Source organism: Chaetodon trifascialis, chromosome 22, assembly GCF_039877785.1.
Source record: "Chaetodon trifascialis isolate fChaTrf1 chromosome 22, fChaTrf1.hap1, whole genome shotgun sequence".
In the NCBI taxonomy this organism is placed as follows: Eukaryota; Metazoa; Chordata; class Actinopteri; order Chaetodontiformes; family Chaetodontidae; genus Chaetodon; species Chaetodon trifascialis.
The window spans coordinates 10,216,257-10,239,801 of NC_092077.1; the positions used below are offsets into that span (position 1 = coordinate 10,216,257).

Below are 23,545 nucleotides of genomic sequence, written 5' to 3' on the forward strand. Positions count from 1 at the left end.
CGATTACAGGTTATCGCATTGCCACTCACTGGGTCTCTCTCCCCCTCGCTCTCTCTCTCTCTCTCCCTCTCTCTCTCTCACTATCACTCTTTCCCTGGCTCCCTGCTCTCACACAGAGAAGAAAAGAAAGGGAAAGCTTTAATTTGAATATTCTAATTAGATTTGTAATTAACTGTGAAATAACGATCTGGCGAGTGTTTTTCACGGGCTGTAAATGTCCATGTGAATTCGCATAAACTCTTGAAATCAGGACATTGTTCTGGCGTATTTTCCCAAATTATGCATTTCTCTACAGTAGTGACTGTAATAAGTTGCAGAAAGCAAAAAAAAAAAAAGTACTGATACAAGAAACTAGTCCACCCATAGGGAGCTGCTGTAGGATTTAGGTCAGGCTTTTACTAATTCTACAGCAGCTTGTGAATTAAAGCTAAAAGGTGCATCTGTGAAATGAAATGACTCTAATAAACATAGTGTTTACCGGGTATTTGAGACACACGCAGATGTGACATTAAGCTGGATTTTCACACTCTATCAGCGCATACAATGCACTCAAAGGAGCCATAATTGACATCGTTGGATTTAAACGAATCAGAGGTGAATATATGTTACAACAGCAGCCTGACAAGTGTGTTTGTAAGTGCGTTTGCTTATCCCCTGCGGAAAACGCGACGAATACAGCACAGTACATGTCATTGTCATTATCAGTTTTCCACAGAGGACGGTGCAAATCCAGAGGCATCATGCAGTATAATTTTGGAAGCCATGCTAATGGAAAGCCAGCTTTCCCGCCTGCAATGCTTTGTCCATCCTGTACTACATGTGCACTAGTCCAGGTGGAATAGTTTGCCTTGCAGCTTGGGAACAAATGTGTGTGTGAGAAGGCAAGTCTGTGTGGGATTAGCAGGTTTTCTGATATCTTGTCCTATCCACCTCAGTACACTTACTTAAAGAAGACATCAGCCTATCCCTCTGCACTCTACGCCCGGCTCACACGCAAACAAAACCTAAGTCTGTGTGCTCTAAGGATACTGTGTCTGGGTAGCTTAGCTGGTTATTTAGGTGAGGGGCAGAGATGCACTGTATCAAGCGAATCCGGTAAGCTGGGAAGCCAATGCAGAAGGATGCGTGGTTGTAAAGGCAAACTGAGAGAGCGGGGAAGACAGACGGAGAGAAAACAGGTAGATTTCAAACTTGAAAGTGAGAACACAGGTTTGCAGATGGTTTTGTAAGAAGACTTGCCAGAACATTGGCTGCTACAAAACAGAGCACTGTCTTGGTTCAGCTTCCCCCTGCACACACACACACACACACACACACACACACACACACACACACACACACACACACATCCCTGCAAGTCAGAGGCTGGCTCTATACTGTAACCCAGCCAGCACATGAAAACAGGCACCAACAAAGAAGGCAGACTCGTCATCAGAACAAAGATGGCTGCTCGGTGGCGTGCCTTGGAGCAGTGATTGTCGGTGTCAGAGGGAGTCCTTTTATGTTTCCGGAGATGCCAGTCGGCTACACACACACACACACACGCCGCACACACGCGCGCACACACACACAGGCACAGTTTAAACGGGGTTACATAAAGCGGGTGTCAGATTTAGATGACAGTTTAGATGTTAGGTAGTTGGGTGTGGGTTACGTGTGCGGGGAAGGGAGGAGGCAGCAGGGAAGGGTGGGGGGGGGGCTCAAGTCAAGCTGGCGTCTCGCAGCTCGCTGTAGGAGCTCAGCTCAGCGGCGGTGACACGTTTAGTCATCTATTGTTTTGTTGCATGAAGAAACTTGTCAAGATCAGCATTTAATAGCTCTTCAGTGTGCTTTTAAGTGTTCTCACCTGGAAAAGGTAGCCGCGAGGTGGCTGGCACCCTGAATTAGCTCTCTGAAGTTCAAAATGAAATAATATTGCTGGGAATGTTTCTTGAGTGGTGGGTGTTGGGGTTTGTGTGTGTGTGTATTTGTGTCAGTTGCATGAGAAAGAGAGTAGGAGGAACATTAATGCTATTAGTGCATTCTCTGGAGCTATTTTTGTGAGGCGCCTTTATGTTAAATATAAAGAACAGAAAACGCAATTAACGCTTGAACATTTAGCCACTTCATATGCATCATTTGCATTGTTATATGAAGCTGTATTTGTCTGTACGCTACACTTATTGACTGAAATCACCCCCAATCTCAAGCTTTACCCCCCTCTCTTTTGCCCTTTCACCTTATATATCACAGCCTCCCACCTCAGTCAGATACAGTCCATCCACACATAAACACATGCTCGCTCCCACACACACACACACACACGCACACTTAACTCCTTCCACTCACTGTCACCACTCTGCTCTCCTTATTACTGGCAGGAAGGCAGGCTCCATGTTAAAATGGCAAGCTCAGCCGCTAACCTGTACGTTGGTGTCTGTAACCCACTGCTAATTAAACCCACAAGGCAGCAGCCAAGTGTCTTCGTCTCTATATCATGTACACACACACACAAAGTGGAGGCAGGCAGGCCCCTGGCCCCTGGATGGCTGAGCTCCCCTCTACTGCTCCACATGTCTGCTGCACTGTGACAAGACCTTTAAAACGGGGGGCATTACTCATGCACCACTAGCATGGGAAGAGAGAGCATGTGCGTATATGTGCTTGTTTATGCATGCTAGTAGGTGTACAGTGTGTGTGTAGGCACATATGGCTGCTTCTTCTTCTCTTTGTGTGTGTGTGTGTTAGTTTGACTGAACCGGTGTCGCTGTGTGTTTGTGTGTCACATGTAGACAGTTAGGGGGGCCTCGCTTGCTGTTCTCTGCTGGGCCTCCGTGGCCCTTGATAATACACACAGACAATTAGCAGAAGTGTATCATGCATATACGCTGGCTTGAGTAGATTTATTATTGGGCCCTTAGTGGACGTTACATATTCATATACACAGCTGTGGGGGAGACCTTTGAGATGTTTAGCTCCCTTCTCTTTAACAGAGAGAAACTGCAGCATCCAATAAAAAGAGAAGTCTTCATCTTGGAAAACAACGGCTGTGTCTCCCCCCCCCCATTTATCAGTCTCTTTAGTTGCTGTTATTTGCTCTGATTTCTCTACCTTTGCTACTCCTCTCAATCTCCATCCTGTCTTCACCCCTCCCGTTCTCACAAGGCCTTCATCACAGGAGCAATTCTCTCCTCGAGTCAGAAATCAATGTTGCTCTAAAAGGAGCCATGAACAGTAAACATAAACAGCAGCCAGCCAGGCCTGACAGCGAGACACGTACCCTCCACCTCTAGGTCTGAAGGATTACACCTGGATGCTGCAGTTCAGATGAGTCACTCTGACTCTTTTTTTCCCTTTCCCGTTTCCACTTTCACCAACAAATTATTTAGATTTGTTTATGATTCGAGGCGAAGAAAAGATCAGCCTATAAGAGAGGGATTTTTATGTCATTAGAGGAGACAGTTTATAGCTCAGAAGGTAAATAAGATGTTCCTTCATTATTGATCTCTGTCTGTCCGTCTGTCTCCAAGCCTCCTTTTTTTGTCTTCATGTGGCATTATTAATGCACGGTAGGACATGCTGCCATTTGAATATTTCATAAATGCTTGTAGCAATCAGCCTGTAATCACATTGCTAACTGGCCAGTGGTGGAAGATGTGCATGTGTATGCTGGAGGGCTGAAGACAAAATAACAACAAAAAAAGCCAGCTGCTTGTCGATGAGAGGCAAACTTAATAAAGATTTTTCCCCCTTCTCTTTTTTTTCTTCTTTTTTTTGTAATGAGGTATCTTCAGGGACAGCGAGCAGGCCGCTCTGTGCTTTTGAAGCAGCTGTAATTCATGACACACGCCATACATCAAGTGCATAAGATAGCATTATGGGCAGTGAAATGAAAAGGGTATTTGCAACATTAGTTCCCTCATCCTGCGAGGGACGTGATTAAATGATTAATGTAATGTCCCCTTTTTGCATGCGCATTCTGAAACAGCAATTAGGCACAGGGCTGGAGAACCCCACCAGTCCGTCCCTCCCCTCTCCGCCGCCATCCCTCATCCATCCCACTCCCCTCCCCTCCCCTCTTAATGCTACCTCATTCTTGATTTATAATGAAATGCTTACAAAAGTATAAGCAGAGATGAGATGGAATGGTTTTAAATGTGTGCAGCGTAATTGAAAGGTACAGAGCTATTGTGATTACAAATGTTCCATTCAGCCTTTGATTGGCAGGCCAAGAGAAGCCGGCTCAATGAGTTCTTGTTTTGCACGCTGCAGATAAACAAGAAGTGAGGGGTTTTCGGGAAGAGAATGGAGGAATGTGTGGCTGGGAGCGTGCATTTCTGTGTGTTTGTGTACCAGTGTGTGTACCATGATAATGTAAGTGTGTGTGTGTGTGTTCTTAGATAAAGTGAAAGCCAGAGAGAGAGAGAGATTTTGTACTCCCTCTAATGCACTGGAGGCAGCGCTGTAAATGATCATTGAAGGGTCTGCAAGCTAACCTATAATTACTGGAGATAAAGTGGCAGCTCTGGCATTTCATAAGCATGCCTCCTCAAAGCTTGCTTTGTGAGTTTGTCACCAATGATCATTTAGATAGAGGCTCATTACCCAGCATCACAACACTTTAGAAACCCCTTTTTCGCCCCATATTTGCGTGTGCGGCTGTGTGCCTGCCTATGTGTGCTTTACCAGGAATAAAGGTCTGTCTTAATGGTGAGGCTCTTTTGTGTCCTACAGACGAAATCCAATCAAGACAAAAACCCTCATTGACTGTTATGGCTGTCTGGCTGCCTTTTTCTTCTAATGAGGCGAACACACCAGATACATTTAATATGTCTGCCGCTGGATAATGCACCTTCAGTCGAAGAGCTGCTTTTGTGTGTCAAATGTTGCCGGTGTTAAATTGTGTGTATTGTTTTCGGTAAACGAGGGAGACAAAGCCGTTCTGCTGGGCTAGCATCTTTTATTCTCTGTTGAAAGCAGCAGCAGCGCTCAGGGTGGCACTGAAGTTAGCCATCTATACTGGAGCGGGCCTATTGTCATGTTAAACATGGCCCCGCACACCGTCATGTTACTTCTAATTACCTCATTTCAGGGTGGAACAATGGTTCCTAACAGGATCCTATAGATAATTGTCCCAGTATAGAAATATTATCATTAAAACAAAACGGTGGTGAAGATGATACTGTAATTATCATCCTCCACTGTTTTGACGATGGCGACATGCAGTTCGCTTTCTCCCGCTAGCTTTGACATTTCTGATTGGTTTAAAGTCATTGTTTGACATCTCTCTGTCCATCTGTCCGTCCCTCCACCTCCAGGCACCTAAACAGTGAACATGCCCTCGATGATCGGAGCACAGCCCAGTGTAGAGTCCAGATGCAAGTCGTACAGCAGCTGGAAATACAAGTAAGTTTGAACAAAGCTATATGTATTGTTACATTTGTTCCATTGTCACACTTTACTATAGTCAACTTATGTCTCTCTGAAGCCACTAATCATCCGGTCCAAACTTTATTTTTTGAAAGTTGTGTGAGTGAGAGAAAGGCCATACTGTGGTCTGCTTAATACTTCCAGACAAGCAGGACCTGCTGAATTCAACAAAGCCACTAAACAAAGGAATCCTGAGGCCTTACAACGAAAGCCATTATGGCTCTTTTAATTGAATTAAGCGTGTGCTTTATTTTCTCTGCTTTCTTTTTTTTTTCCTCTCTCTTTCTTTCCAATTAATAGCGAGCGCATCTCTCTCGGTCTGCTGTGTTAATTAACTGCACTTTGCACCTGAAGAAAGCTCAAAAGGAGGGAACTATTTTCAGTAGGTGGAGCGTGACCTTATTAAGAAGTCATGCTGGCTAGATAATGAGAGCGCTGATTGAGCGACATTATTACTCAGCACTGCCGACAAGCGCTCCTCTTCCTTTAGAAACAAATACATATGTATGTTCAAACAAAGTGCCAGCTGGAAATGTTCAGTCTGCCGGTCGGAAACCAGGCCTTCATGCATAGTAGCGTGTTTTGGGTCAAAGTTGACAAGTTCTCCTCAATGTAGAAAGAAATATATTAGGAATATGATGGCAAACATGTGGAATGCACATTATTAAGAGATCTAACTGTAACTTGCGCTCTCGCCCTCCCTTATCTTCCCTCCACTAGAATCGTAAAGCCAAGCATGTCCTCCTGCACATACTTATTTTCTGGTCCAATAAACAGTTTGTATTTAATTGTTCGGCATCTGGTGGGGTCTTAAAACGAAATGGATTCTGTTGGCATGTTAAAAAGAACAGAGGAGGAAAAAAAAAAAGGATTCCTGCTATTTATTTAATTTTTATTTCATTTCCTTTGTTTTTTCATTGAAACACAAAGCTATCGAAGCCTGCGCTTTACAGTGTGACCAATTACAGTTGTGCACTTGTGTTGTCTGTCCTGTCTCTTCTCTTCTCTGCCTCTTCTTTCCTTCCTTACTCCCACCATCCCTCTCTTTTTTCCACGAGAGCCGTCACTAGTAATGAGGCCCAGCTCTGTGTGTGTGTGTACGCCTACTTGCTTGCCTGTTTCCCCGTGTGTTTGGTCCTCGTTTGTGCGTGCGTGTGTCTGTATATTAAGGGTGTGTGTTGAGGGGGTGAGTTGAGCCTTTCACATGGTCCAGTCCCTGTCACTCCCTGTGAATTAGATTGATGATAGGCGATGGCTGGGGCCACTAACTGGACCAGGGAGGCGGGGCCACCTGGCACCCTGTTTGGAAGACCCCTTCACCTCTCAGCAGCTGCTGGCTGCGCTCCATTCCCCCTAACAGTGTCCACAGGACTTTGAGCAGACACTCAGGACCACCTAATTTATGGCCCGACTAGCTTGTTACTGTCAGAGCCTCGCTGACCTAAATTTTGCTATTGACAAAGAGATGAAATGCTATTTGTTTTGCCTGACCTGTCTGCACCCACTCCCCCCCCCACCCACCCACCCACCCCCCCAGCCTCATATTCTCCTTACATCACCAGCCAAACTGTTTGGTTTATATCAAACCGTCTGTCTTTCTTCTCACTCCACCAGCCCAGTCTCACATCTCATATTCTTCGCTCTCGTCCTTTTGGCTATTCCTCTCCTCTCCTCCACTCTAATCTACTCTAATGTACTCTCTTCTTCTTCTCTCTTAACAGCTTTCTAAAGAACGTGAGCGTCTTCAGGCGATGATGGCCCACTTGCACATGCGGCCCTCGGAACCCAAGTCATCTCCCAAACCAGTGAGTGCATATTGCTCCAGCTACCGTAAACAAGCCCCCACACAGAAAATGAACAGTTTAACCCGCCCGGCAGTTGTGCGAGTGAGTGACAGAAGATGAAAAGGGGAGAATGGGATTTTGTAATACCGAGTTACATCTGCTTCTTATCAGGTATTGTGCGCCACTAGAGGACGATGGCGTTTGGAAGGTGTATTAGATGGCAGAGCGGTGGAGTCCTCAGCTAAAACGCAGGGTCATTTCTTTGTGATAGATATAATAGCCAAAACAACCTGTTGGCTGCTGATGACTGTTTGGCTCTGTGGCCGCAGCAGCACTCAGAAGTGGAATGAGAGAGGAGAAGATGTGTCATTTTAACAACAAACACCTGAAAATTACAGCCGAGTGGTGAAGACGGCGTGATGTTGACATAAATACCCACAGTGCTGCTGGAATTGGAGACAGTAAAAAAAAAAAAAAAAAAAAAGCAGAAAAGAAAAATCCAAAATTGTGAAAGGGGTCACTGAAGAAGAAAAATGATGTCATTCCACATTTACCTTCTCTTTGCCTTTTACTTTTTCGATTGAATGATTGCGAATCCATTTCTCCCGAGCAATGCTTCGAATGTAACACTGAGACGATGCATTTTTGCAAACATTATTTCCTCCCAGTTTTAGACGTTTTGAAATATTTGAGAGCAAAACATTGTTAGCGTGTTTCTGCTGCTTAGTAAGTGCCTACTTTCAATAGAATAATTTCCCTCATCACCTCTCATCATAGAATGTAGATAATCACAAGATAGCATAATTATCCCATAATTCCATCAGGAATCAAACTCCCTTTTTATTATTCAATCTCTCTCTCTCTCTCTGTCTCTCTGCTGTAGCTTTATTTTTTAATCTTCAAAACTCCAGCAGCTTGGTTCCATCTCGTCCAATAAAGAGTTTGCAGCCTATAATCCATGCCTGAATATGAATGAATGATGCTAATGAAGTATTGCATTACATAAAGCACACATGAAAGAGCAGCTAATTGCATTTGATGGTGGGGGCAATTCAGACAGAATTCTTAAACGAACAGTTAAGTCCTCAGTTTTAAGGCTCCCCCCATTTTTTAAGGGGAGGTAAGATGAGGATTCGGTGCGTGGAATAAGGCGTGTGTGTGTCCTCTGTGCAAAAGTGGGTGACAAAAGAGAGATGGCTGGGCGGATTTCAAATGGCAGGATGGATTTCCAACCCAGCAGCATCACACAGAGACATTTAATAAATATGAGAAGGCTGCGTTAGCCTATCAGGGCTGGAAATAAGTCCTATTTTTTCATTAGTGAAGCCCACGAACAAACCAAAGCCAGACAAATACAAGACGCCGGTGCACTGTCTCCAATATGACCCCATTTATTCCCTGAATCACACTTCATTAAATGCTACCTTTTGGCCATGCCATGGATGGATGAGAATCAAAGTTAGCAAGGCTGCAAGTTCTGAATAATAAGATCTCTCTCTCACAACCTTGAGTGTGTATTCAGATGAGCGAGAGGTGACAGAGTGCTCACTCCTCCATCCGGTTGACTGTAATCAATTCTATTCTCACCGAAAAAAAGGGGGGTTTGCACGCCTGCAAACATGTCACGCTTGTTGCCTTGTCTCGTAGGTGAAGAGGCGGCAAAAAGGATGGGAAATTATGTTTTAGCATTCTAAATATACATGGCCGCACGCACACATGAAGGCATTTATTTTGAATTTAGTTTGCATATTTTGAGGTGTTTTGCTGCCACACAGTACGTGAGTGTTTATCAGATTGCCTGTTGAGGACAACGCAGTTTGTATTTCGCAGTTCAGTGTCTGGTTTGGGTAAAAGCAGCAGGCACGCTGTCATGACCTCAAGCACAATGAATTAAATGTCCTTTTGCACATGATATTCCTCCATGTCTCCAATACTGGTGGAGAAATTAATGAATATTTGTGTTTTAGTGGCAAAGTGTGTGCATGTGTGGTGCGTGTCTGTCATATAGAATAGATATATCTGAGAATTAGCTGTATGTAATCAATCAGAGCTATTGATACAGATATGCAGATGTATACCCTTCCCATAGCCTCGTCCTCATTCTCGCCTCAGCAGAGTATGCAACCAGCCCTTGTCCCAGCACATCACTGTAGCAGCTCATTACAGCTAATATGGTATATAATTATCACCCGTAAACCTCTACATCCACCAGAGTCTCTCAAACTTGACATTTTATCGTATTTATCAACACATGCCACAAATGACCGCTGATACCTCTCCTCAGCCTCGCTCCTTCGTCTCCCAGCGCCTTGCCCCCCCCCCAGGCTCTCCATCTTTCAAGTCGGTTTTAATTCAAACTCTCGCAAACGGATGCATTCCACTTGTAGACTCACAATTAAGGCAATTTGGTTTGAATATGTAACGATGTCATTACCATTCCAGCTAAATTAGCGCAGAGACTAAAAGGTCAGTTAGGAATTTTCCAGTCGGTTAGAGCCTCTCACATGAGATTTGGGAAGCAAACGCGAAAGTGGTGGAAAAGCCGGACGATTAGCAAGCACAGTCGGCATTCGTGCCAGAGGTGACTAACACTCTCTGGTCCCTGATGCTGAAGGAGTGGAGGAGACGAAGACAGAGTGTGTGTGCGTGTGTGTGTCACCATAACTGTGCGTGCAGGGTCTTTTCAGCCTTACTCTGAGAAAGAGCATGAACTTCTGCTTATTATGATTCTTCACCTGATTAGGGGTTGTGAATCAACTAACTGGAATCTTGTGCATTATTAAGGATTTCCAGTTGTGTTGTTGATGATGATTGAAGTTCTGTGCTCACAAGTGTCCATTCAATTAGAGAATTAGACCACAGTCTGAAACTCTGCCAATCAATTGAGGCTTTTAGTGTCAAGAAAACAATACTTGCTTTGCATGCACAGCAATTTAGTTTTAGTTGATGTTAATTTACAAAGACTTTTTGCATTGCTTGTGGTCCTATCCAGGACCAGGACCTGCTCTCTTAGTGAGGAAGTAATGCCAATGGAGTCCACATAAATTGTCCAATCCAAGTCTGTAAAACTTGCTGGGCTTTTGTATGAAATGGGGCTCGCAGGTTTCTTTAGTAACTCAAGGGGTATTTTAGTGTTGTGCAAACTCTTTTAAACTGCGCATTTGTCAGGATTCTAGCCCTCTCAACTATAAATACCTGTTTATAGCAAGCATGCTTAAAAACAGCTCTATTGCATGACCAAAAAAAATGGCAACCAAATAACAAAAACAGATTTTATTAGATCATCCATGTCAGCAAAAGGCCATGAAAGAAGTCATAAACCTGCCACTCACCCATGATGCAGTATTAGCCTTGTATGAATGGTCGGTCAGCTAGGTCTAATTCCACTCTCACTGCACACTCCACTCACTGGTTCCACTTGTAATAGCAGGATTTTTGGCTGAGGTGGCTTAGATTTGCTGCCAACGCAACAGGGTCACAGTGGTAGCGCTGCAGTCAAAGTGAGGGGAACATGAAGTCACGAGTAGGGTGCTGGTTCTGGACCAGGGTCGACCAATTCACACCTACAGCAAACAAGGTTTTACCGGCTCATTGCCTCAGCGTGAAGGGATTATGGGTGGTTGCAGTGGGGGAGCAGGAGAAGGAGGGCGGGGGTGAGGGAGGGTGGGAGTGATAAATAGAGAGATAAAGAGAGATGGGGCCGGGATAACACGCAGGCTGATCGTTGGATAATCTTGAACAGCGTGCTCTAATTAGAATTCTTATGATACAATTTGGTGGTTGTAATTAGTGGAGATGGGCTGGCTCCTCTCCACGAGCCTTGTTAGTGGAAACACAGCTGTGTTAGAGAGGAGGAGAGCAGACACTCGGCTCTGTCAGAGAAACCACAAAATAATGCCTCCCTCTCTCCCTCCCGCCCTCCCCCTCCCTGCTACTTCCATTTGTATCTGTCTCTTTCCCGCCCGCGCTCGCTCTTCCTCCGCCCCAGCTCAACTTGGTGTCCAGCGTCACCATGTCCAAGAACTTGCCCTCGGCATCGCCCCCCAATTTACCTCAGACACCCACCACGCCCACCGCGCCGATCACGCCCATGGCCGCCATGCCCCAGGTGCCGTCAGTACTGGGAGGAGCGAATGTCCCCAGTATGGGAGCCATGCGCAGACGCCACTCGGACAAATACTCCATGCCCCTTTCGTCAGGTAGGACCAACTACTCAGCACTGCACATCACACACACACACACACACACATACACACACACACACACACACACACACACACATACACACACACACACACACATACACACACACACACACACACACAGGCAGTCATGTTTCCATTACATTACGTAGAGCCTAAAATTGAGTGTGTTACATTATGAGGACTGCCACAGTGTGACTGTGTAAGCAGATTTATGTCCCCACAACATGAGTAATGCACGTCCACACACAAACACACGCATTAAGACACAAGATTGCGTCACTAATTTGACTCGGATTAAAATAAAATTCAGAACTTGTTAACTTGATTGTTTTCCTTTAAAATGAACCGAATCTGTTCACATTTAATGACATCACAGTGTTGAAGCAGCTAATTGCATGTGATGCCTAAACTCTGAGCACTGCACTATTAATAGTACTCAACCCATAATGGTGTTCTAGTACTTTTTCCAACACACACAGACACGCATGTCTACACACACACACACACACACACACACACACGCACACAACCACAGAGGCTTGTTGATCTAGCCGATGTGTGATGTCTGGTTGGTTTCTAAAAGCAAGCCTGTGTTTAATCACTCTATATGTAAATAGACAAGAATTTCGTCTGTGCATAAATATTACATGAATGTTAATTAAGTTCAAATAATGGTGAAAAAATACAATATTTATTACATTAAGACATTCCATGTGTTAAGCTTTGCATTTTAAACGGTCTGTCTTTGATGTTTATATTTACTCTCTCTGTGTTTAGTGTGAAGACACATAAATTATTCAACTTCACCCTAACTAACTACACGGATCTCATTTTATGGATGTATTAGTGTTTAAGATCTCTCACGAGAGAGATTAATTAAAAATGCATTTTGTTAGACATGGAAAATGCTGATTTGATGTGCACCCTCTAACCCCCCCCCCACCCCCACCCTCTTTTTCTCCCCTCCCCTTTTTCTCCCCCAACCCCTTTTAATTTGATGAAACCTTGAGTAAATTCAATACCTAAAGGAATAAAATTTACCAATTATTTCAGGTGGTGACACAGTATTTATTTTTCCAGAGATCGCCCCAAACTACGAGTTTTATAAGAACGCAGATGTCAGACCGCCATTTACTTATGCAACCCTCATAAGACAGGTGAGTGGGAAATAAATTAACTTTGCCTGATTAGATTAAAATTAATTGCTGCATGAATCATGGCAGCTCCTCAATCCGTTTGTGTGTGTGCGCGTGTGTGTGTGTGTCAGTTACATGGTCTCGTTAGTAAACCATTATTTGATGTCATCTCATTTCAGGCTATCATGGACTCTGCCGACATGCAGTTAACGCTTAATGAAATCTACAGCTGGTTCACACGCACGTTCGCCTACTTCAGACGCAATGCTGCAACTTGGAAGGTAACCTTGATGAACCTGCCCCCCCTGCACACACACACACGCAGGCACATGCATCCCTCCACCTGCACCCTGCTGTGCCCTTTCACTCCTCTTACAGTTAAGACAAGAGACTCCTTCTTCTCGCTGAAGTCGAAAACAAAACCTGAAGAAAAGCACATATTTACTCAGCCCTGAGCAATTTGTGCTCCTCACCCCTTCCTCTCGAGTCGAGCTCATTCTGTCTCTTATTTATTTTTTCCGGCATTCTGCCTTTTCTGTTTGGAAATGACAGCCGAAAGAATTATTCTGCCTCAGATATCGTTTTCTAATTTGGTGCAATTAATAGCGGAGGCTTGGCGTGGAGAGGAGAGGTGCTCTGACGCACTAATTATACAGCAGCCACTCCATCATCAGCACCTTTTGTTAGGAGAGACACCCCACCTCCTACTCCTGAAACCACCTTCTCTCGCATATCATTGGTTAATTAGGAAGAAAGATGGCTGTTTGCCTGTTAACCAGCTCTCAGCCACGTGAGGGGGCTAGGCTGAAGACACATGTACACACACACCAACACATAAACTGCATGTAAGAGAGGGGTTAAGGGTGTGTTCATGTGGAACTAAAGCAGGGAGGAAAGTGAGAATTGGCCTGTCATAGAGGGAGCACTCTTTATTTACCTACACAAAAGAGCCCATTTGTATATCTGTCCCGACAACTTTATTGTCCTGTCTGCCTCCACAAAGATGGTAAAAAATGTCTTTTCCTCCAGTACATGTTTTAACCAGAAGTGTGTCTGCCTGCTGATAAAGAAAGCCCCGCTCGAGCGTCGGCGTCTCCAGCATTTTATCCCGTGGCCCCCGCGCGTCATCCTTTAGCCGCCTTTTAGCCTTTGTGGCTGCACCGACGAGGACTGGAGGGAAAACTCAAACCAGCCGCTCATCAGTATGCAAGACATGGCGCTAGCACTAGATTTAGCAAAGTGAATTAATTTGGATTTGGGATGCAAATGAAGCACATGGGCGTGTGATCACCAATTCAGGAGGGCATGCAAAAAAGATCGGTGCCCTTTTCCAGTGTGTTCGGTACAGTACGAGCCATGTTTTGCTGCGTAATAATGTTGTGACAAGATGTGTTTCTCAGAGGTTTTGTGGCTGTTGATACTTTTGCAGCACGAAACAACACAAGCGCATGCACCGTTGTCAAATGTTTTTGGTCTTGGTTTCCTTTAAAAAAAAAACTAAAAGGCCCTTTGTTCCCGTGATGCGATAGCAGCGATATCACAGTGACATTAGAAATATCTCGTCTCCGTGTCTCCTCCACCACGCACAATAACCAGGGCGATCTATTTACAGCTGCAGCTCCACCATTCCCTTTGTAAGTATTAGTGGGATGATCAGCGACGGGCTTGTCGTTTGATTAACGGAGAGAATTTGTTTAAAAAAAAAAAAGAAAGGCGAAAAGAAAGAAATGAAAGGTAGTTTAATATCTCAGCTTGGTCTCATCAGCTCAAAAGAGGGATCTACCCCCCCCCCACACCCCACTTTCCTCTCTCTCTTTTTCTCTCACCCAGAAGCTTATTAGTTCTAACTATATAGCATGCATAATAAAACTGCTCATTTGCTCATTAATATTAAAATTATCATATTCAGAGCCATGGGCATTAAGATCAATCAAATCCTGGGATTTTCAGGTCAGATGCGAGATCTGCTTATGAGGTTTTTTTTTTTTCTGAATCCCTTTTTCTTGGAGAAAGAGCAGTACACACCAGGCTAAGGGAGATGATAAATATGAGAGGCAGAGATATTAAAGCCAAGGTTATTATTTGTAGAGTCTGATGCATGTTTTAATTATGGTCATATGGTCATATTAATATGAGAAGGCTTTTTTTTTCTCTGGGTTTTCTTTATTTTGTAATTAATGAAAACACCTCACTGGTTTCCTGTATGACCGATATACCCTGCTTTAAGTCAAACACAGCTTTGATAATATATTTGAGAGATGGCTGTGTCGTGTAAGCACATATTCAGCACCAGATATAGAATATTTGGACATATAGATGTCAGATACAGCTCACCTTAATGCTCCTTATCCGGGCTTGCACACACACCGTCTCAAGCACACACTGACACAAGGGTCTCCTGATGACTGCCTTTCTTCTTGCAGTGCTGTCATCTTTAAAGCGATGTGTCCATTAAGAGAAATGCTTTTTCCGGAGCAGAAAGGGTTACTGACATCACCATTATCAAGGCCGGCATTACCACTTCTGTCACCACCATAAGCCATTCGCTATGCTGATTACCTCCTTTTAGCCTACTTACTCTGATTGATATGTACTGTGTGCAGGACTTGTAAGAGCATTCGCTCTCACTCAATTTTTACTAATTAAATCAATGGTGCGTGAATGTTAAGAATTTCTTCAAAATGCAAGAAAAAAATCAATTTCCAAGCCTCCTTCTTTTTCTTTTTCTTTTTCCTTTTTCCTTGACGGTTAATGAATGAATATGATTCGTTTTACCTCTTTCCTCTGACCTGTGTTTCGTGTCTCCACAGAACGCCGTTCGCCACAACCTCAGCCTGCACAAGTGCTTTGTGCGCGTGGAGAACGTGAAGGGGGCGGTGTGGACGGTGGATGAGGTGGAGTACCAGAAACGCAGGTCGCAGAAGATCACAGGGTACGAACTCTGTCGCCTCGCCTCAGATCTAGATCTGAAGGTCAATGACATCGAGAGGATCAGAGAGAATCAGTGGCCGGATTCTGTCCTCTTGTTTGAAACACTGCTCTGTCTTTCTCTTTGTTCATGCATCCTGCTTTTGTTCTTTAGTTTCTAATACCTGATGTGTTTTGTGTTTCCTTACATTGCATCCAGGAGCCCATCACTTGTCAAGAACCTGCCCTCCAGTCTTGGCTATGGAACTGCACTAAACGCCAGCTTACAGGTAACCAAAAGCCACAGAGAAGCTCTGACTCACCAGCTGCCTGCGTGTTTGACTGACAGGCCTGACTGACCAATTGAATGACTGAGTGAGTGTGGTTGCTGTGAACAATAGGTCTCCACAGTACTCACACTCATAAGTTTTTTTTATTTCTAACTCAGTTTTCTGCCTCTTTCTCTGCTCTTGTGTTTCTGTATCTCCCCCCTCTCTCTCTCTCTCTCTCTCTCTCTCCCTCTCTCCCTCTCTTCCTCCCTCTCTCCTTCTCTTCCTCCATCCTTCCTTCCTGTGCAGTCAGACTCAGAAGGCCACCCTGTGGTCGAAGCAGGAAGCAACTCTCCCTCCTCCTTTCCACTCTTTTTACCTTCTTTCAGCTACGGCAGCCACCCCAGATTGATAGCAGCATGTGCAAATGCAAGGGCATGTGCATTAATATTTATCTAAGCTGTCATAAATGATTTGGCTTCATAGTGTACGCCGGTGAGGTGCTCATGGCAAAAACTTTAAAAATTTAATCACTGTATATAACTTTAATGCGCAGCAGGCGAAAGTGTCAGGAGTTTTTTTTTTTTTATTATTTTGAGGTAAAGTTTTGGGGGGGACTTTATAATAGCCACACCACACAAGGGCATGTGAATGGCAGCTGGGGGGAGGTAGTTGTCAGCAAGGCGTCACAGGGGGAAAATAGCCTGCAACAGAATGAAAAACTTAAGCATGAGACAACTGTGTTTTAATAATTACTGTGTTAAATCTTATCATTCTCTCACTTGCCACTTCTTCCCCTTGTATCATTCTTTATGCCTCCCCTCTCCCTCCGTACGCCTGTCCTGCCGCCTGCACTTTACACTGTTGAACCATTTTACCAACAACCTCCCTTCAAACTCTAATCCTCAACATCTCCTCCTCCCTCTCTCCTGCAGGCTGCCCTGGCAGAGACCTCCCTGCCTTTGCTGGGGACCCCCGGCCTCATGAACAGCGGCTCCACGGGCCCGATGGGAGGCAGCTGCCACGGCCTCCTGGGCGGAGACCCGTCCGGCCTGATGGGCGGTAGTCCACCTGGGCTGTTGGGCGGGAGCCCGCCAGGACTGCTGGGCGGCAGCCCTCCAGGTACACTGAGCGGCAGCCCCCCGAACCTGACGCAGTCCGCCCACGAGGAGCTCAACGGCTCACTCGACCACCTGGACACCAACGGACACAGCAGCCCCGGATACTCCCCACCAGTACACATGTAAGTTCATCAGATGGAAGTATTCCAGCAACTGGTACTGTGTGAGTACTGTGTGCATTGCAGCTGCACACAAACATGCGTGTGTATGATAACTACATGATAATTAGGACTCATTATGAACTGTTTGTAATTGTTTTGAAAGTGAAAATAAGAGTTTATCATTTGCAGCTTAAACACTCCGTTGGGTTTTTTGGTCAACAGTTTGCTGTCAGCAGTTTTTGGATGCAGGCTCCATAAAGTCTGGTTGATTTTCTTTTAAAGTGATTTGCATCATTATAAATAATGCGGTTATTGGTGAATATTAGGAAAATCCAGGAAGCTGCCTTGATAACGCACCTGAATGGTGTTCAAACCAACCAAACTTCACCGACTCTAAACCCACAGCAGCCATGGAGGCCACTGACACCCACGGTCTCTCCCAGCTCACTCACAGCAGTATCTGAGAGATAACACGCAGTATCACACATCTCACATTTTTATGAGTTGCTATCTAAGAATGCAAGCACATGTTCAACCCCCCCCCACCACCACCACCACCTCCACTCCTGCACTGCACTCACTCGCTGTCCTCATGCCCTTTGTTAGCTTAATTGCCTGATATTTAACCCACAGTAACAGTATGTTCTTCGGTTTGCCATGACCTGGGGGCAAGGTTCAATTTCTAGTATGTATTGTATCATAAGCAGACCCGTCTTTGTCATAGCTGTGGTGCTTTGAATGGTCCTCATACCTGAGGTGAGATTTTTGGATAGCTCTATAAATAGGCTCTATTACACATTCGTCTTTAATTACACCACTGTCTGCATTATAGGGGTTTAGCTGCTATATTTTATGCAAGGCTGTTCCCATTAATATTGAGCAAGTGTGGCATTAATTACTTTAAAAATCTCCCCCTTCCCCATCTCTGTGTTAATGGAGCTGAGAGTGTGTTTTTAAAAAATTGATGCGCGAGTTTCAGGAATGTCTGCAACAACCTGAACCCAGCGGTGTCACACAGGTCTGCGTGAGCCCACACTGTGGTGAAGGTAGCATGCAGGGACACACACACACACACACACACACACACACACACACAGGGCACATTCTCAGACAAACAGAAATTACACATCAATGATTCTCATCCGCCGTCCATCAGAGCTTGTGTTGCAAAGTCAGCCGACATCAGGGAAGCACTTCTGTAATGGATAAAGGATGCACTCAGGCTCCATGCGTCTCTCTGAGAGGGAGCAGAAGAGTGTTTGGTTAGCCCAGCCACAAGTCTGTACATTAATCTATTTCGACATGTTTACCCCTCTCTGAAATGGGGTGTTAAGTGGAGCAAATCTGCCCAGCTCTAGCCAGAATCCCAGTGTTACCACTCCCCCAGGTCATTTAACTTTTAGTAACCGGACAGCATTGACTTTCTCTTTGTTGCTCGCTTTCTCTTCCTCTCTGGCCACGCAGCCTTGATACCGACATGTGTGGCTGCTGAGGACGAGACGCATTCATCCATCCCTCCCTCCCTCCCTCCCGTCCCTCCATCCCCGCCTGCCTTTACACCGCCACGACAACCTCAAAATGGAAGAAATGTGTTTTTCATGACCGGCTTTTCCAGGATGTTGTTTAAATAATGGAGTGGCTGGTAGCACTAAACTAAATAGTACATCACCTTGAAGGGCCTTTCTCAGGAGAGCGACTCCTCAGCACAGCCAAGGCAATCCAACAATTAGACAAACCTCTCCTTCCCCTCAACGTCTAAAGGTTAATGCTATCTGCTTAACCGCAAACCAGATCGCCCCAGGCCACGCCAGGCGTGTGTGTGTTTGCTCATGTGTGTATGTGTGCGCAATACACTCATGTACACCCTAAGGGGTAAAAGAAGTCGTACTGTAAACCGGGAAAGACTAAAACTCTTAAATTTGGGTGAGCAAATTAGCAACTTGACACAGAAGCCAGAGCAGAATATTTCTCCTGGTAACCAACTTCTTCACATGCTCCGATAAAAGCAAATAAAACGTCTTTAATATCTGTGCTGTCACATCTAATAATTTGGTGACCACCCCTCTTTGGTGTAACTTAATGAATCATAGTGAGATGTTATGAATGTCTTTGATTGCCCCCCCAGTCCTCACCCCTGCCTTCACCTCCCTTTCCTTCCCCCACCCCTCTCGTCCTCCACTCTCCTCGCCCGCCCCACCTCCCTCTCCTGTCCCCCAACCTACCATTAGGCCCGTGGACTAATGACCTTATTTGCATCCCCGACATACCTCTGCATGATTGCTGGTGCTAATCTCCAATTGATGTGAGAGCAGGCATCTCGAGAGCACGCACACACCACAAAGCGCCACGTATTTATTACACGGCAAAGTCCGGCGTTTACTCCTGAGTGACTCGATAATGGCAGCTAGCCATTAAGCACTAAATGGCTCATCCACATATTTTAATAAAGTGTCAGAAAGCTCAGGCCTGTGAATATGGTCCTGCATATTTTTCTCCAAAGCCACACAAACACCTAATAAGCTGCATATTAAAATAACAGCGGAGAGCTTCGGTTTGTGATACATCTCACATTCAGCCCTGTCAACTTATCGTTGTGATGCATTCAGGTACACATCAATTTTTAAGTAAAAGACGACCAGGATCTTTTAAGAGAGCTGAACTGTGACAGCATTGTCCAGGTTTTATGCTTCATAAATTGAAGCTCTTTCTGTATTCATGTATTTATCAACTACTCCTCCTGCGGGCTCCCATAGGTGGAGGCTGCTGCATAAACAGATAAGAGATGACGAGATGGTAAAACACAGGTGTGATACTATATTATGTCTTCATAGGAGATGTTAGAATTGTTAACATCTGTGCATTAATAATCACATAAAGATGTAAGTCTAGTTCGTACAGCTACATTAAGGTTTTGTCATTTACGCTATGAAATGCTAATAAATCAGGAAAAATAGCCCAAAAATCAGGTCTTCACACTGCTTTTGTGCAGTAGTCCAAAACAAATATTTTCAGTTTACACTGATTAAAAAGTTGCCAGCTGACACATTTGAAAAGCTGAATCTCAGACCTTAGCACCTTTAACTACTAAAGAATTAAAATGAGCACAGTCTGGTTTCACTTTATTTTGCTAAAAGTCAGCTGAGTCCTTGCATTCAGCAGCCTGTTGTCGGGTCAGAGGGAGCAGAGTTAGTGTTTTCTGTTTCTGTAACCTCTGGCCGACGTGTTTTTCTTATGCCTCCCGCTGCCTCCATGAATCTTGAGGGGCAGAAACAGAAATATTCATCGCTCGGCTCGCATCCTGCTCAGATCAGCCTCCTTTCTTCATCCCACCACATCAGAATATTAATTTACAGTATTTGGCTCTGAATATTAAAGTCATCTGTACCTTTTAAAATTCTTTTCAAATTCAAAGCCCCCCCCCAACCCCCCCTTTCCACTGATGAAGGCAGCCCAGGAGAGAGGCTATGAGACGAGTCCTAACGTACTACCACTTGATAAGTCTACCTCTCTCTCCCCACTCTCCCCTTTCAAAGTCTGCAGGGATTTTCTGATGCATCCGATGTGTCAGAAATAATTAGGTTTTGTCAGATTTATCATCGTGGCACAAACCCCTCTCCCCGACTAGGGCCCCAGATCATGTTATGCCTTGTTTGTGTGTGACAGCATTATTATTCTTGTTAGTCACCCAACACTTTTTCTTTTTTTCTTTTTTTTTTCCGCCCACTCTTCTGTTGTTCTGAAGGGAAAGGCGTCCCGCTCACAGCGCTGCGTCTGCTTCCTGCTTATTGACAGTGGCTAAAGATATTCATCCATTTAGAGTTAAAAACATGTATCATGGTGTCCAAGCGAACTGCCGGGGCTGAAGTTGATTAATGGCAGAACCTAGCTGCCGGTTTTTCCTCTTGAGGAGCGACATGCACAGCCCCTGCATATTAACGAGTGGCTGCGCTTTCTATTAACTAGATAAAAAAGCCTCTCCTCTGCCTTTGCTCCAGGGGGCTCAGGGATGAGAAATTCTCCATTATTTATCATGTGGCCTGTTTTTTTTTTTTTTCTTCCCTTTTTCCTTTTTCATGTATTTCAACCTGGTGTCATCAGTAAACTTTTAAATGCCAAACATGTCTGGAACATCACAGCTTATCGGCCTTACAGAGGCCATGTTTTTCATGCAATTTTCATGCGCTTACTTACAGTAGACGTGAGGCATCATGTCGAATTAGCGTCTCGCAAACAACATGGTTGTTACTTTCACTAGATAATGCATGTAATGGCTGTTATATGCCTGTTTGTGAATGCGGCACAATATTTATCTCTCAGCTGAACACCACATTGTGTATTCCATGTGCAGCGATGGGAATGACTTACCGTAAACCCTTTCTTTCTTTTGCATTATATTTATTTTCATGGTAATAATTACCATTTCTATATTTGATTGCTGTCTCTATTCTCAGGTGTCTTCTGATAGCGGTTCATTTCGCATGTCATTTACAAAAAATAACTTCCTGGTCAAATAAAAGCTATTGGCTGCAAGAATTTGTCATGAAACACATAAAAAAAAATCTAACATTTGCTGCCAATGTGACTGTGCCATAGGCCACCCATTCACGTGAAGGAGGAGCCACTCAACATGGATGACGACGACTGTCCGATGTCACTGGTGACGACAGCCAATCACAGTCCAGAGCTGGACGATGAGCGGGAGCTGGAGGAAGGGAACTTATCAGAAGAACTGGAGTGACTAGGATACAGTTTTTGGTCGACGTATCCCTTCACCCAGCCGCACTGTTTCTCTCACACAGACCTCCTGCAAGACTAGAAACCACTCCACAGTCCAAGCAACCACAGCTGACTCTCTCTTTGTCTCTCTCACCACTGGGACTATTTATTGAGCATGCATCCAGATGGAGACCGGTCCAAAGGAACTCTTTGTTGCAGCCCTTTGGGATCCCCAAACGCGACAGGCATGAAATGTCTGATTGAAAAAAAAAAGAAAATTAACTCTTTGAGACCTATTTCATTGGAGATGGCGTGGCCACATACAGTACAAGGATGATGGACTCATGGATGGGGGGAAAAAACGTGAAACATACGAGCAAATCATGTTCCGTTGAAAGCTAGCGGCCTCATATACTGCCAAAAAGGAAGACGTTTTATGTTTGTGAATAATCCAACCCCCAGTAGTTGTTAATGTCTAGAGACAATTGCTGGTTCAATTCAAGTTGTTGCTCTGTTATCATTTGCACAGGAGTAGTCTCAGAAATTTGTGTCACTGCCTGTATGTTGCTACTATTACGAAAACCAGTATATTATTTTTTAGCTTTTATTTGATTTTGATTTGATTTTTTTTTTTTTTTTTTTTTTTAACCATCGTTAATTTCAAAATATGATTTTAGACACCACCAACTGTAAATGCCATTCCCCGAATCACACCAGTAACGGAACTACGGTACCAAAACTGTTGCAGCTGTCCAGAAAAAAAGAGAAAAAAAAAGAGAAAAAAAGTTGGCTTCCAGTCTATTATCTGTTTGTGATTTAAAAGTAAAAAAGAAAAAAAAATTCAGTTGGGTAAAAAGTAATAGTTTGTGTAAAGCACCATTTACAAAACAAATGCATTTCTGCATAATTTTCTTCTTGCTGTTCTCCTTACCTCCTCGTTCTAAAGCTTTGTCTACCTGCAAACAGTCACAGGCAACAGCTAGAAACCAAAGCCAACACTAGCAATGGCCAATAGCTTATAGACAGAAGCCACCAAACTCCTCTTGGTCCGTCTTCTGTGACTTTAAACTAGTACAAAGAGAAGCTTTTGTTCCGCAAACTACCTTCGAATAACCTCTGGGATTGTTTCATTTAGCCCTATACAAAGATGATCACGAGTAAGAGAGAGGGGAAATAAATGCTGACTTTGATGTGTAATTTGATAACTCGTAGAGCGTCCACTTTGGAGATTTTCTGCCAGACGTACTGTAGGTAAAAAGTGATGTGACATTTGAACTGCAGGCATTTTTGCGCTGGTGACTTGACTGGTGGAGAGCAGCTAACTGTAAAAGTGGATTATGACCAAAACAAAACATTTGTGTATTCAATGGAAGTGCAGAAGCATTGTGTTGTTGTGAAGTTTTCCTTTTTCCTTTCCGTTACGCATTGAACACATCAGAAGTCATTTCTTTGTTCATTTTTACGATTTCTTTTCCTAACCTGGTGAATATGTAATGTTCTGAGTAGGACTGTCAGAATAATGTCACGTCTTATTTCCGTGGCGGTTTTTTTGTTCCGAGCCGCGTCGAAACCGAAACTGAAAACATCGCTAACCAAACATGAAAAATATCTAGTGAAGCCAAATAAGTCATAATTTCAAGTTGACATGAAATGATGTGGCTCGGTTACCATATAAAAGCAAATAATAATAGCCATTGCAGAAGAGGATATCTAAGGATAAGGATGGAAGTTAACCTTTTCTAGGTGATATTTGCTTTAACCTGTCATCAAATACTCATTGTGTGGTGCATAGCATCTAAAGTATATGGATACAACTGGTGCCCGCACTGAAGTACTCTGTATAGGTAGCCAGCTTTTTATAACACACTCGGTATCTAAAGAGACTAAAGAGATGTAG

The 23,545-nt window shown here is 44.2% G+C and overlaps 1 protein-coding gene across 4 annotated transcripts in view; it reads left to right on the top strand.

Annotated features, from left to right (window-relative positions):
- foxp2 (forkhead box P2) overlaps positions 1-22,404 on the top strand; it is an 89,550-nt gene extending 67,146 nt beyond the window's left edge. For 3 of the 4 annotated variants that reach the window (XM_070992008.1, XM_070992010.1, XM_070992012.1), the window contains 9 exons: positions 5,298-5,385; positions 7,131-7,214; positions 11,182-11,392; positions 12,452-12,555; positions 12,714-12,815; positions 15,345-15,466; positions 15,662-15,731; positions 16,646-16,953; positions 21,526-22,404. In XM_070992008.1, coding sequence (XP_070848109.1) covers positions 5,298-5,385; positions 7,131-7,214; positions 11,182-11,392; positions 12,452-12,555; positions 12,714-12,815; positions 15,345-15,466; positions 15,662-15,731; positions 16,646-16,953; positions 21,526-21,670 — 1,234 coding nt within the window. In that variant the 3' untranslated portion in view covers positions 21,671-22,404. The remainder of the gene's footprint in view (positions 1-5,297; positions 5,386-7,130; positions 7,215-11,181; positions 11,393-12,451; positions 12,556-12,713; positions 12,816-15,344; positions 15,467-15,661; positions 15,732-16,645; positions 16,954-21,525) is intronic. The other variant, XM_070992011.1, reaches the window with a different exon arrangement.
- Positions 22,405-23,545: the final 1,141 nt, after the last annotated feature.